General features: G+C 45.0%; 1 protein-coding gene across 1 annotated transcript in view; it reads right to left on the bottom strand.

Annotated features, from left to right (window-relative positions):
• Window positions 1-12,056, bottom strand: part of MYO5A (myosin VA) — a 128,194-nt gene extending 116,138 nt beyond the window's left edge. The window contains exon 1 of the mRNA XM_084817072.1: window positions 11,662-12,056. Within this exon, the coding sequence (XP_084673198.1) occupies window positions 11,662-11,688 (27 nt within the window). The 5' untranslated portion in view covers window positions 11,689-12,056. The remainder of the gene's footprint in view (window positions 1-11,661) is intronic.
• Window positions 12,057-15,231: the final 3,175 nt, after the last annotated feature.

Below are 15,231 nucleotides of genomic sequence, written 5' to 3'. Positions count from 1 at the left end.
CGCCCACCAGGCTCCCTGCCCTTCCTGATTTTTATTTCTTAAGACTTTTAAATTATTATTTTTAACTAGGATGCTGGCATGCTGCAATGCAAAGTGCTGCTCTCCAGCACCATCTTTATTTGGGTACAAAAGAGTTGTTTTGTGTTTTGGAACTCAGACCCCACCTCTCCTTTGTACTTAGGTTCCTGGGCAAGTTGCTTTTCTTTTAATCTCAACACTTGCCATCAGAGAAATGAGTGTTTTGTGAACAGCTGTACCCACCATAGTATTCATTTTATGAATGGGCAAGCCCCCATGGCAGCCATTTTGTGAGAGCACCCACACCACTCTCTCCACATTCCAAATGTGCCAACTGCCCAAAAAAGGTTAGGGGGCCCTGAATAATTTGTAAAATCAGATTAATCAGATTAATGAAATCTGATTCTAAATATGGCTTCCTAAAAATCTGAAGTTAGGGAAAAAAGTTTTAAGACTTCATGTTGGGGTGGGGAGATGAGAAATTTGCCTCAGTACACCTAACCCTCTCCCAATTTCCCATTATTCACGCATATTATGTGCCCTTACTTGCATGTGGCAAAAAATAATCCAAGGGGCTGTCCTCATGGGGATATGCTGCAAATTGGGAGCATTTTGAGGTTGTTGGTGGCAGATGACATCATGGCCAATCTGCAGCTACCCTGGAGATTTCTGGTGGAAAAGCTGGCTTTTCTGAGACTACTTTTACTCCATTTGATTTTTTTAATTCAGGTTCTCCACGCTTCTGATGCTGTGTGCCCCTGTCCTCCGCATTTACTTCAGCATGATAGCCCTGCCCAGGGGTGTTGTCTTTCACCTGGCTGTGACCTCACTGAGCCTTTCAAGCCTTCAGAATTGCCCTGCACTCCCATTTCACCAGTAATTAGCCTCTGTGATATGCACTTCTCTGATGTTTGCTTACTTTGCTTCTCCATTGTTGTGTTAAATCACATGTACGATATTGTGTAAAGTTGCTGCTCTGATGTTATGTAAAGTTGCTTCTCTGATCTGATGAGGTCTCTGGAACCTGTCATTGTCAGTAGGGATAAAGCACCCAGAGAAGGAAAAAGGAGGGTGTGTGTGAAAGCAATAACTCCACAACAGTTTGCTGGAATGGGGTGGAATTTGGGGGTGGGATGCTCTCAGGGGGATCCTTCAGATGCTGCAGTCGAGAACCGGGGATTTTGGCTTCTCAAGGCAAAAGTGCGCACATGGGGAAAATGGGTTGGGAGCAATAACTGCGGCAGATTGCTGGAATGTGGTGAAATGGGGGGATGCTCTCAGTGGGAGCCTTCAGATGCTGCACTCAAGAACTGGGGATTTTGGCTTCAGAGAAATCTGCGCGCATGGGGAAAAATTAGTTGCTCTCCATTCATAACAACATAGTGGCAGTGGGGAGCCTGTACATGGGCCAGGAAACAAGCTTCTCTCACTGGTTGAGCAACCCCTGCCAGTTTGATGACATTCAGTTCTATTTCCCCCATCCCACAGTATGTTCCTTTCAAGCACTGTGTGACCCCTGAAAACCAGACTTTAAAGGTATGGTACACTCGGCTTATCTTGCTTCGTGTGTCCCTGATGGACCGAAGTCAACTCCATGAAAATTCGGATAATATTCCAACACACTTCTCATTCTGTTGTCGTGAAGATCCCCCCCCGTTCTGCAAAAGGACTGCAATCACTATTGCAACAAAGATACAAGCAACTCCATGCAGTGGCCATAGCAGCACTGTAAGATGACTAACTTGCACCTCATCATTTCTCCAATCCATTTTCACTTCAATCCAATTTCAGTCGCACATTTAAAAGATATTAATGTGTGACTAGATGTTCCAGAATATGGATGGGGATATTCATTAGAATGCACATCCCACTGAAAAACACACTGGAAATAAGCATAATCAAAATTCAAATGTGCATTACAATCCACATTTTGATGCACATCAGATTTATGCCTAAAATTTCTGAGCTAGTAAGTGAAATACACATGGAAGCCTGCTCATTTTTGCAGATTTCTTTAGTTAGATAGGGTGCTGTGAAGAACAGCTCACACACCCTGACAAAACCAGCACAGTCACACATGAAAAACATAGCTTAACAGTGCAATCCTAAACATGTCTACTCAAATTAAACCCCACTGATTTCAATGGGACTTACTCCCAGGTAAGCGTGTATAGGATTGCAACCTAAGTCATAGAAACATTCACACTTAGCCTGCAGCCACCAAGCAATGATCACCTGCTGTTTCACGAGTTTGCTGCGGTGGCATGGGAATTCAGAAAGGTTACAGAATGGGATATGGGACACCGAATTCAGCTCTTTTCTTTTTTAAGTAATTGTTTAGCCTTTATGGTTGCAAAGATGTGCCTGAAAATATGTGGACAATTTCAGAAGCCAGACGGATTGCTGAATAAGCTATCTAGTAGTTGCACACCATGACTTCAGTGCCCTGTGTAGTTCCTTGCCTCTCTCTATGACTAAGAGAAGAAGACTAAATTATGGACAATAGTTTTAAAGTGTCAAAATTATGCAAGTTAGGCGAAATCCTGCAAAATTGCACATTTCATACATCACTGGATTCAGATTTCATCACCACAGAATTTGAATTGTCTTGGTGAAGGGTGTTTTTTTTAAGCGCTGTGGTACATGCAGTCCTGCTCTTAAACTTGCTCCTTGAGACTCCATTTTCCACCATTAGTGAGGTGGAATCTCAGGAGCTCACTGTCCCTACCATTGAGCATCAAGGCTTATTTGCTAGTACCTTATAGATTTCCTCAGATGTGATCGCTTAAATTTCCACCCCACCCACCACCCCCAGCTACTTTGGGCCACAAGATAGAGATGATGTCTGAGCTCCCTGAACAGCTTCTCCAAACCAATTTGTCAGATTTTACTGGAATCCAAGTTTTTTTCCCTTCAAAATACCTTCAGTTTTAGAGACTTGAGAACAAATGATGACAGAGGACTCACAATCCCCAGATCAATGGTGCATGAAGTTTTAGCCCGCCCCAACTGCAAAGCTGTACAAGTCACCAATTGTGTGTGCACTAAATTCCATTCTGGAGGTACACCAGCTCAGTGGCAGAGAATTTGCAGAGCCAGGGCCAGTAAAGTACACAGTAGGCTAGATGGGCAAATAGGCTGACCTGGTATATTCCTACACTGCCTTTCACCCTACCAGCTAAAAAGAGATGGAAGACTGTAAAGAAGCACCAGGGGTAGGATACATTTTTTTTCTTGCAGGAATGGCATTTCTTGCCTCAGCACTGTTATGTTGTTCCTAAAGGGAAACCATGCTTGTTACAGCTGGCAAGAATAAGGACTGAAGAGCTCCCAAAATTCTCCTTGCAGAGATGATGAAACCCATCACTTCTTCTTAAGGCAACTGAATATAAATTGCTTTTTCAATCCATGCAAAGATCTCCTGGGAGATTCTCAGCAACTTCCAAAACTTTAGTTGATTAAGAGTGCAATCCTATGCATGTTTAGACAGAAAAAAGTCCCACATCTCCCAGCTTTCCTCAGCCAGCATGGCTAGCTGGGGGATGCTGAGAGTTGTAGGACTTTTTTCTTCTAAATATGCATAGGAGTGTGCCCTAATCGGTGGTTGGTTTTTTTAATTAAAAATCTGCTGACCAACTGATTGGGGGAAACTTTTTGTTTCATCAGTCATCAGATTTTTACTTTTGTTATTCATAACAACGGCAGATGGCATGCCATCTTAGAAGAGGCATTGGCCTGGTTTACATAAAATGCCAAACCATAGTTTAGCATTACAAGGATGAGGCACAGTGAGTCTTGGGCTCACACACTCCCCGCTCTCCTCTTCTGCAAGAAAATTATACATTTCCACTTCAGTTGTAGATTATTAACCAACGTCTAGCATGTCACCTGAATGCTAGACTATGGTTAATCTTGTCTATCAAAGGACAGTTTGAAGTTGAATTCTTTCGTATAACCATAGCTAACACTAACCACAGATAATATCTGAACCCAGACAAATATGACAAACTCTAGTTAGTGGAAAATGGAAGCATGAACTTAAAAACTCCTCCTCACAGCTGCACCAGAGGAGGAAGGGGGAGAGTGTGAGGCTGAGGCATGTTGCAGCTCATCCTGGTTTAGTGTTACCATGATTTAGTGTTATATGCAATTGCAACCATTCCGTCCTTTATGACGGAGAAGGGGGAAGCCTCTTTTAAGATGATGCCTGCTACAGCACATGCATACATCTTAAAACAAAAGTAGCATGCTTCTTCTTTAGAATGGGGTTTTCTTATATATAGATTTAATTAATTCATCAACCAACTAAAACTCACATTAATATCTGACTAAGATTTAGTTAATTGAGCGACAGCCCTAGATTTACATATTCCTTTGACTGCAACACCTCTCACCTGCTTAAAGCTTAAGACCTTTACACAACATAACCCCAAACAACTACCTGCCTTTTGTGAGTCTTCAGTTTTTCCAGTTGCCAAATACTAAGTCTGTTAAAGGCAGGAATCCATAAAACTAACAGAAAAACCCCCACAGACCTCTGCATCATAAAGATATGTATAAGTCTATCCTTACTTAGGAAGAAAGCAGGAGTACTCTGGTATTTTCCATTTCCAGTCCCCTTTAAACTACTCTGCTGAACCATCTCACAAAGTGCTGATTCATATAATGTGTCACATCACCAAAGAGCAGAATCCAGGGAGTGGTTAGTGGTTCCCAGATCTGAACCTATTCAGCACTTATCTACGGATCATCTACCACACCCCAAAGTAAATTGGCTTTGCTTTATTGTCAAAGGCATTTAAGAGCCAAACACTAGTGCTCATTATTAAGAATGTATTAAAGAAACATCATTAGATGCTGCCAGATACCTAGCAAATGCTACAATACCAAGATTCAATATAGGCTGTTTCACTTACGATGGTTTTCCTATATGGCTATAGTCTCCATGTACAAAAAGCACACACACTGTCATGTAAGAACACACACACTTTCATATTCCATCCCACACTGTGCGTATACATGGCCAACAGAGTTGCCCTATTGATTCCTGGCAGTTACACAAAGTATAAGGAACACACAGGCTACTGTATTTCACTGAACACCTACCAAGCAAGACACATACTGGAGGGAGCCAAAGGTAAGTTCACACCTTCCCTACTCAAAGTAACTCCCTAGGGAGGCTCTGTTTGTATTAAAAAAAGAATTGCCTGGAGATGTTCGCATGAGTCACTTAACAGCATTTGAACTGGCCTGGCTGGGCATTTGCTCTGACTAGAGTCTCTTTAAGTCTCTTCAGTGTTATGAAACTGGCATTTTAATATGCATGTGCAAACACACAAATATGAGAGTGTTCCAAGAAGTGTTTGGGGGTTCTTCTGTTTTTCTTGCTCTGTGCAGGGCAGCTCAATTGAGTAATTTCTTTAAAAAATGGAGCAAAAATTCCAACAGAGTTTCAGGGTTGTTATTTACTGCACAACCACCATGAACAACTTTTGGAGCAAGAACAAGCTTTCACAACCAGAATTCTCCCTCCCAGACTGCAGACAGCCCTGCCCATGGTGATATCATTTCCTCCTCAGAAGAAACCCGGTATTCAGATGAAGCACTATATACCAAAATTTAGCTGTTGAGTTTTTTTCACTCACAAGACAAGCTTTGAAAAGAAAGTGCAGCTTCAAACTTGTTGTCTGCCTACAAAGCTGATCGGTAAACCTTTCTCAATTATTTCTCATTTCTGTCTGCTAAGTGCCGTTCACACAATGCCTTTGTTTAATTGCTAACAGCCAGGCCTGTTTCTGTTTTACTATGCTGTTGCAATTTTATGGAAGGTTTTTCAAAGCAAGCTATTTCTATCTGGGCTATAGTTCCTGCTGTCATATGACTGAACATGAAAAAGGTGAGGTATTTCTCGCCATCAAGTGTTATGCAGAAGGGAAAGACAGAAAAACCAAGTGGCAAAAAGTGGATTAAAAATATTTCCAATTTTAGAAACCAATATATATCAAGATTTTGAAGGTTTGTTTTGTATTTGAGTAATTGGATTAACAGAGTATGATATTGGATGGAGGAATAATTCTACTTTGCTTCAGTAGATTGGAAATATACCTTAGTCCTACTCATTTCCAATGCTAGCATAACATAGGTTTTGCAATATTTTCCTGATACAGTGATTAATATGTCCTACCTTAAGCATTTATTTGCTGGTGCAAGCAATCTAGGGAATGAGCCATTAGTTTGGCAGGACATAAACCTATCAACCAGTGAAAAACATTTCACCTAACAGTAATAGAGAAAGTGCTTCAGGCAAATGTAATGCTATACTTTAAAAAGACCACTTTGAAGAAAATGGCAATAAAGCCAATGGCTTGGCATATTGCATAATACTTATCAATCTTGTTTAAATACCCATGTATTGTAAATACAGAAAGTGTAATATATAACTTTTAACTTGGACTTGGGATTTATTTTTTTTTAAGAGAATGTGCAGTTAGCAAGTTCTGTGTAAAACAAGCTACTTGTCACCATGCATATCATAATGCTTCATCACCACAACAGCATCACCTTTCAGAGGGATATAAAAAATAAATTCAATTACCACATTCTAACACAGAGTTAAGTGCATTTAAACCGGCATAGATTATTTACAGGAGCAACATGAGGGCCTTTTCAACTTAGCCAGCAAAGTTCTTTAAATGATGCTATACTATTAAAAGGACACAGGCAGACTTCTTACAAAATAATCAGTCATAGGTATATAATATGCCCCTGGTGAGCCATTTATGAACCCCCATGCAGGTGGGGGTTTCCAAGCAAGAAAGCTTGTCTGTAGGCCACAGGGCAATGGAGAGACCATAATGGGTTGGATCCAGACTTGTGTCATACTTAAGAGTTGATCCACTGAAATCAATGCGGCTTAAGTTAGCCATGAGACTTAACTGATTTCAGTGGTTCTACTTTAAGTATGACTAAGCCTTGATCCAACCCCTCTGACTTTAAGGGGCTAGTCTGCATTAGTCCATCAGTTCCCAGTACCTAGGTTATATGTAGTAAGGATATATGATCTAATTATCATATACCAATCACAAAACAATTTAAGACCACCTTAAAAGAACAATCTCAGGGAACAAGAACAAGAACAAGAAAATTGTATTTCCTCACATTCTACTGTATTACTTGGACTTAGGAAGACAAAATGCTATCTAGTTCACAATATACATTCATGGGGCAAAGGCAATTTTGAGATGAACCTGGATTACTAAAATTTCTCCATGTATTTCAAACAAAAGGGAAAGGAATCTTAACATGTAGACTCCAAGGCCATTTGTGCTTTAAGGTGAAGAGAAAATTGACTTACATAATAGTTACTCAACCCTGTATTCTTGGCAGTACAAAATCTAAATAGAAACTGTATCTAAAAACTCTTAATTTACCAACCCTTTAAAAAAAAACCAGCAAGCAGGTTGTTTCTTTTCAGCCATGGAAAACAGCAGCCATGTAAAAACAATCTCTTTTGTAGTACAGCAAGCTTTATTACAAATAAGACAGAATAAAAATATTTAATTCCTTATATCTGAAGGAGTTAAACAGCATATAGTTCCATTTATAATTTTTAGAGTTACAAGGACATATAGAATTAACATACCCTTCCTAGTCAGCCTTCTCTGCATCTCGTCCCAATATGTAAGCTTTCTTCTTAAGAAGAAATTAAAGAACTGATAATACTTACAACTCTTGCTTCTTCTGCAAGATATCTTAGTCTATCTCAAAGAAGTGATTTCCAACATAATGACCACTTTCCCCAAAGTCATCCACTGCAACACTCTGCCTATAACTGACACTTTCCATTTCACAAATCCCACCCCAAACTCTAGACACATCACATGGAATTTCTATTGAAACAGATAGGTCATTTTTAGTCATTTAGGGTGCAATCCTATGGCGGCTAGTCAGCGGCTAGACAGCCATAGGATAGGTCGGTTCCCAGGCTCTGAGGTTTGCTCCCTGAGAACTGACCTCAGAAGAGGAGCATGGAGTGGCCAAAACGGGGCGTTCCTGGGGGCATGTCAGGGGGGGAAGCCAGAAATCCGGTACAACACATCCAATGTGTCGTCCAGCCACTGCTCCCCACGCTCCGACTTCCCACGGCTAGACAGCCGAAATTGGCTCTCTAGCCTCAAATGCAGGGCGGCTGAAGCGCAATCCCCTCCACGCTTCTCCTGCCCTGCACTGGCTAGGTGGTCGCCTCCAAGTTCAGAGGCGGCCACCTATCCTGGTAGGATTGCTCCCTCCGAGTCTTCCAATCATTTAGAGTTTCTTGTAGGTAGAGCAGCCTCCATATGTGTAAAGGCTTCCCTGTTCACTGCTATGTTGGGGACAGTTCTGTATAGGTCTATCCATTGTGCACATAGAGCCATCTTCTCCGTGACAGTGAATCAGGAAACCCATACCCATCAGGGGCTCTGTGCACACATTCAAATGCCCACGCAGCTTTGGGTCAGAGGCAATAGGTTTTTGATCTGGATATTAAACTTTGAATGATACTACACAAATCCACTTCTGAACTGTAACTCCACATAGCCATCCAGTAACAAGGGTAAGACCAAAAGGCCAACCAGGCTGCAATCCCACTTACCTAGGAGTAAATCCCACTGAACTAAATGGGACTGACTTCTGAGTAGACAAGACTAGGATTGAACTGCTTGCCTTACCCTTTAAAACAACGCCAGACTGTCCATCGCCAAATAGATCAGCCACCACAATCTAGAACACAGTTTGCCATAGAGAGCCAATGCCTCCAAGTGGCAAATTTCTTCATTGTTCAGGGTAATTCCATGAGATAATGAAGCTTCCCAATTTCTATTAAGACTGTGGCTGATAATGCTAACTTGTAAAATTACACCACAATCTATGTGTGTTTACTTGGAAGTAGATCCAACTGTGTTCAATGGGGTTGTGCCGGAGAAGTGTGCATAGGATTGCAGCCTTAATCTGGCATCTGCTCCTTCCGCCAAATTATTAGTGTGCATAACCAGTAACAAAATAATTATTAAATCCCAGTCTCTGGATCGACAGAGAATTTAGTTGTCTGGCCAAGCACTAAAGAATAAGGTCAACAATGGTTCATGGCCTTGTTCTGACTGAAAGAAAGGAAACCCTTTCCAAAGGCTGTATTTAAAAAAAAATTAAAAGGCTTGAACTTCCTGAGATACCTATTGAGCCTCACAATGAGGCCTACATCCCAGTCCCCACTTATCTTGGACTATCATTCCTCTCCACCTCAACTCTTCCCAATGTTGCATGAGTGGTAAGATTTCTCCCATCAAAAATAAATGTCCAAAATCAGTAAGAAAATAATAGCTAGCTCAGTAATACACTCACAGTACTATCCTATACATGTCTACTCAGAAGTAAGCTCCACTGAGTTCAGTGGTACTTACTCTCAGTCTCAGGTATGTGAGTATAGGATTGCAGCCTTAGCAAATAAGTAAGTAAGTAAGTAAGTAAGAGTATCACAAGGATCCTTAGTCAGAGCTAAAAAACGGAAACTATCTATTTGCAAACATATAAAAAGTTTGGTTCCAGTATTGTAACAAGCTTTATAAACACAAACTGAATTCTAGAAGAGGCTGAAGAATACTCATTAGATGATATCTGTTCTATAGCACAATTTAGGGTGTTCTTTCATTTTTAACAGCAGGATCCAGAGATTCTTCACTGCATGTGTGTGTTCACACTGCAAAACTGAAAGATACAGTATTTCATGACTGGGCTGATAATTACCTACCTAGCTAGGGTGTCTTTGTTCTTGGAACAGAAGGTGAAGCAGACTATACTAACAGAATCAGTAACATCCTGCCAGGAGGAACAGCTTAAAATTCAGGCTTTTTCAAAAACAAAATATAAAACGCAATAGAACGGGACTCAAATGTACAGTAAGTGAATATGTGAATTTGGCATTCCTCAATCTCCAATCCCATTCAAGTTTCACAGAACACCAGGAAAACAAATATATTAGCAAAGCTAAATTTGGGAAGCATTCTCCAGGCATGCTCACAAAACCCTGAGCTAGAAAACACTGTGCCAATACACCATATTCTACGAGTTGTAAAGTTAACCATTTACATATCATGGCACCTCATATGTAATCACCAGGGACATCTGATGCATCTACAAAGCCCTTCTTCTCTCATTCCACTGAGCACAATTATGCTATCAACGTGTATGGAACAACAGGAAGAGCTGCAATTAAAAGAGAACCCATAGGGTGCAGGTGTCTCTCCAATGATTTCCCTGCTTGCAGCCATTTTATTTAAAAAATCTTAATTCAAAACTGCAACCATTAACATGTGGCTACATATTCTGTGCCTATAGCTGCAGCCAGCCAGAGTTAAAGTCTAGCTTGAGAAATATGATGCTGTATGCTCAGATGATGATCTTTTATCAGCTGTACCAACACATCATTGCTTGATGTGCCAAAAGCCTCCAAAAGAGGTGCCTCTGATTGCTAAGTGCAAGTTGCTTGCATCTCTTACTCTTCACTCCCTCAGCACAGCCTAGCTGTCCACCACCAGCTGTGCATCCTTGGGAAAAATGAACAATAAAAGCCACCAGCAAGTCCAGCAATCTGTATTCCTTCTAAATTGAAGCTCTTCTATTACCATGCAGAATAAAAGGCAACTGATGATAACGAAACATTATCACGCTTCTCTAGCAGAATACATGACTCATGCTTCTCTAGCAGAATATATAAAAAGACAATGGTTCAAACTATCTCGCAGCAGGGATTATCACGAACACGGACAAGTGTCAGAAGGATAACGCTTCATGTACCAGAAGAAGTGGACTCTAGTCCACCCCCGGAGCTTCTGCTATAATAAATGCTGCTAGCCTTTCAGATGTCACAGGATGACTCTTTCTTGGTCTCACAGGACTGATTTTTTTTTTTTTTTTTTAAGCGCCAGCGAGAAACAGATGAGGAAGAGAGCATGAAAACCAGGCGGTATTTGAGCGAGCTGTTCCAAGAGAGATGAGAGCCATATAGCCCTTTCTTCTCTTCCTATTTTCACTTTCAGGTCACACACACAAGAAGGGAGGGAGGGAGGGAGGGAGGGATGCGGGCGGAAAGATGCTGCTCAGCCAAGGCGGCCCTTTCAGGAAGATGACAAGCGACCCAGCTCGGCCATCCCCCGAATACCGTCTGCGAGGAGTCGGGGAAGGGGCTTCCGCAAGAGACGAGCCCTCATTCCCAAAGCACCCTCCATTTCCTCCTCTGCTCGCCACCCCATTAAAAAAAACAAAACAAAAAGCGACCCGCGTGTGGGACCGGCAGACGAAGAGAGGCGGCTCAGCAGAACGACTCTCCCCTCGCTCCTTCCCCGCACCTCAGTTGCCTCACACTGGCACCACCGGCGCGGGGCGGGGGAGGCTCGCCCAATTCCCCCTCAAGGCGCGAGCCGGCCCCTTAGCGACAACCCCTCCCCCGCCGCGGCGCTGCCAGGCTCCCTCCAACGGCCGTCTCCGTCGTCCGTCTCCCCCCCGCCGCCGCCACCCGGCTTCGGCCTCTTTTGCTCTTCCTTCCCGCCGCAGGTTAGGCCTCGCTCGCGCGCTCGCGCCCGCCCAGCGCGCTCTTCCCCCTCAGCTCACCTTCGTGAACAGCTCGGACGCGGCCATGGCGGTGCTGTTGCCGCGCCGGATGGAGCAAGCCGGCCGGCTCGCCCGCCCGCCCGCGCGCTGGAGGCTCCCGCCTTGGGGCAGGAGGGGCGAGGCGCGGAGCAGGGGCGGGGCGAGGCGAGGCGAGGCGCGGCGAGGCGCGGCGGAGAGGCCGAGGAAGGCGGCGAGGCGAGGCGAGGCGAGGCGAGGCGAGGCGAGGCGAGGCGAGGCGAGGCGAGGCGACGCGGCCGCTCGCTAGCGAGTCTCCTCAGGCGGCGGCCGCCGGGCTGGGCTCGCCATGTCGCTGCCTGGGACGCGCGCGGCGGAAGGATGGGGAGGATGCCGCCTGGCAGCCGCCCCCCGCTGCTCTTTCTCCTCCTCCCTCTTCTGCGGCGGCCGCCCTTCATGCATTGTGGGTACCAGCCAGCGGCGGGATGCGGAGGGCGGCGGCGGCGGCGACTCCCGGGCGCGCTCTGCCTCCCGCCGGCTGCGGGCGCGAAATGTCGGGCAGCGAGCGGGGGGACGCGGAGGGAGGCTCGAGGCCAGGGAGCGGGCAGCCCTTTGGGGCGGAACCCGCCCACGAGCAGTCCCGGCGGTGCCGGCAGCGCCTTTTAACGGAGTTGCCGTGCAAGCCCCGTGCGTGCCCACTCGGCAGTAAGCCCCGCTGCCGGGTTTACTTACTCGGCAAGTAAGTAAACGATGGGGTCAAGTCGTGGCAGGAAGTATGCCGCCGCGCAAGCCCACGCTTAGACTGTGGGACTCGCTATCGCAAGATGTCGTGACGGCCACCGGTTTGGGAGGCCTTAAAAGCGGGTCAGCCAAATCCGTGGAGACGGCTCTCGGGGACGACTATTGATAGCTCTGTGCTACCTCCAGTATCAGACGCAATATGCCTCTGGATATCACTTGTTGGGGAATACCAGTGGGAAGGTGCTATTGCACTCGTGTCCTGTTTGTGGGCTTCCCGTTAGGGTACCTAGTTGGCTACTGTGGGAACAGACTGCTGGACTAGCTGGGCCGTTGGTCCAATCCAACGCAGCGTGTCTTATGTTTTGGCAATGAAATGCAGAGTGCAGTCATATCACAGCCTGTAGTTTTTGCATTTTATTGCCATTTGACCCCACTGTTTACATGTACTTTCTCTACACTCGTGTACATATACCTGCCAAATGAGCGTAAGACTTCATGCATCTGTGGAAGTCCACAAAACCTTGTGCCATAATAAACTTGTCAGCCTTAAGATGCAACAAGGCTCTTAGCTGTATTTGCTGTAACAGACTAAAAAGGGCGATCCTGATGGAAGTTGTCTTCAGGTAAGTGTGCCTAGGATTGCAAAGATACACTTACCTGGGTTAAGTTCCACTGAACACAGTGGGACTTAATTCTGAGTAAACATGCATGGGATTGCTATGGTGTAGTGGAATCCTAAGGACTGGGAACAAGTCCCACACAGTGGGACTCACTTCCTAATAACTTCTAGGACTGGAGATTTTGAGCAGAGATGCTATGGTGGACTTACATCATCAGATGCATGGTGTTGTCCTTAACTGGCTCTGAGTGCATTTCTGCAGTAGACTATTTTATTTATGGTATCTCTATGCTGCCCCATAACCAGTGTTCTGATGGATTTCAACTTCCTCCTGAGATGCATGAAGTGTTATGCTCTTCTGTCATTCTATTTCTGTATGAAGTCGATTCTAGTCCACCAGTTTATGCCATATTACATATACAGCAGATTTTATACAGGGTGATGGTTACTAACCTCACCCAGATCCAATTTTACTTTTCTCAAGAGAAGCCTCACTGCTGCCTCCTAAAAAGTTGCAATTATGCCATCCCTCATGAAGCCACCTCTGAGACTCAGACAGAAGAATCTCTGGCAAGGGTCAAGCATACAAGTAGGAGCCATCTTGTGGGAGTGAGGCTGGATGCACCTGATCTCGGAAGCTAAGTAGGGTCAGCCCTGATTAGTATTTGGATGGGAGACCGCTTGGGAATCAGGCTTCCTGCACTGAGCAGGGGGTTGGACTCGAGGGTCTTGTAGGCCCCTTCCAACCCTGTAATTCTATGAAGTACTAACCAACCTGTCCATGTCTTAAGGCAGAACAAGCTAAAAGGTATTCATTATGATGTGACCAGATTGGCCATAGCTATTCCTATCTCTGATGCTGCACCACAAGCTGAGTCAACTCCTCGTTTTCCAGAATGCAATACGCCTCTTACCAGTCAGAACAGATCAGCTAGATTGCTTTGCTGCCACTACCACAGAGTTGACTCTAATGTGGTTTCTAGCCTGTGTTCAGTCAGGTGCGTGTTCAGTCTTCCACCACCTGTAGCCCACCTGTGACTAGGGATGTACAAAAGTCACTTACCTGTTCGCGGATTATGTTGATGGGGGGGGAGGCGTTCCATCCCTCCCCCCGGAATCCTCGCCGGGGGGGGAGTCGCTCCGTCCCTCCCCCCCGGAATCCTCCGCGGCCGGCTGTGCTCCATGGCAGCTCTGCGGAGCAGCCGGCCTGGCCCAGCCAGGCCAGAGCTGTCCGCAGCCGGATTTCCGGCCGCAGAGGGCTCTGGTTAAAAAAAACAAACAACCGCGTACGCAAATGGTGGCGGCTACGGCCGCCGCCATTTGCGTTCCTTATTTTTGCCCTCTTAGTCTACGTAAATATTTACGTAGACTATGACGGCGAAAATAAAGGGGAATGCAAATAGCGTAGCGGGCGCTGTTTGCGTCCCTTTTTGATTTGCCGTTTTGGCTTACGTAAATATTTACGTAGGCTAAAACGGCAAATCAAAAAGGGACGCAAATAGCGCCCGCTACGCTATTTGCATTCCCCTTTATTTTCGCCGTCATAGTCTACATAAATATTTACGTAGATTAAGAGCGCAAAAATAAAGTATGCAAATGGCGGCGGCCGTAGCCGCCGCCATTTGTGTACGCAGGGTTTTTTTTTTAACCCACCCAGCCATGATAGGCTACATAAAGATTTACGTAGCCTATCACATCATGCTTTTTTTTTTTTAACCCTAGTCGTGATAGGCTACATAAATCTTTACGTAGCCTATCACGTCTTTCTTTTTCTTTCTTTTTTTAAAAGAGTGCAAATGGCGGCGGTGGCAGCCAGGTGGAAAACCCGCCACCGCTGCCCGGAAGATCCGCCCCAGGTGAGTCTCATCCCGGGGGGGATCCGTGGGGGGGTGGCAGGCCGTTCCGCCACAGAGTTCGGGGGGCTGAATGCACTGGCATTCAGCCTCACCGTGATTCGTGGCGGAATTCTCTGCCATCCCTACCGGTGACCCAAATAGTTTCATTGACCCTAACTCCCCAGAAAACCAAGCAGAGGTTACTTGCAGGTAACTGCATAGGACTGCGGTCAGTTACAGCACACAGGCATAAAAATATTGTTTTGTTCACAAATGTGGTGGCATTTCAACCTCAGGTGTCCCTAGATGAAACCAATTGTTTGGATTTATTCCAGTTTGGCTTCCAGTTCAGTTTCGGAACTGAAACTGACTAGATTGCCCTGCTGAATGGCTTCAGCTGAGAGACAGAAGGGGGGTGTG

The sequence above is a fragment of the Heloderma suspectum genome, chromosome 11 (assembly GCF_057233095.1).
Source record: "Heloderma suspectum isolate Gila_16-S chromosome 11, 16-S_ref, whole genome shotgun sequence".
NCBI classification, from domain to species: Eukaryota; Metazoa; Chordata; class Lepidosauria; order Squamata; family Helodermatidae; genus Heloderma; species Heloderma suspectum.
The sequence above is the reverse complement of the archived record's forward strand: the minus strand, read 5'-3'. Positions and strand labels throughout refer to the sequence as shown.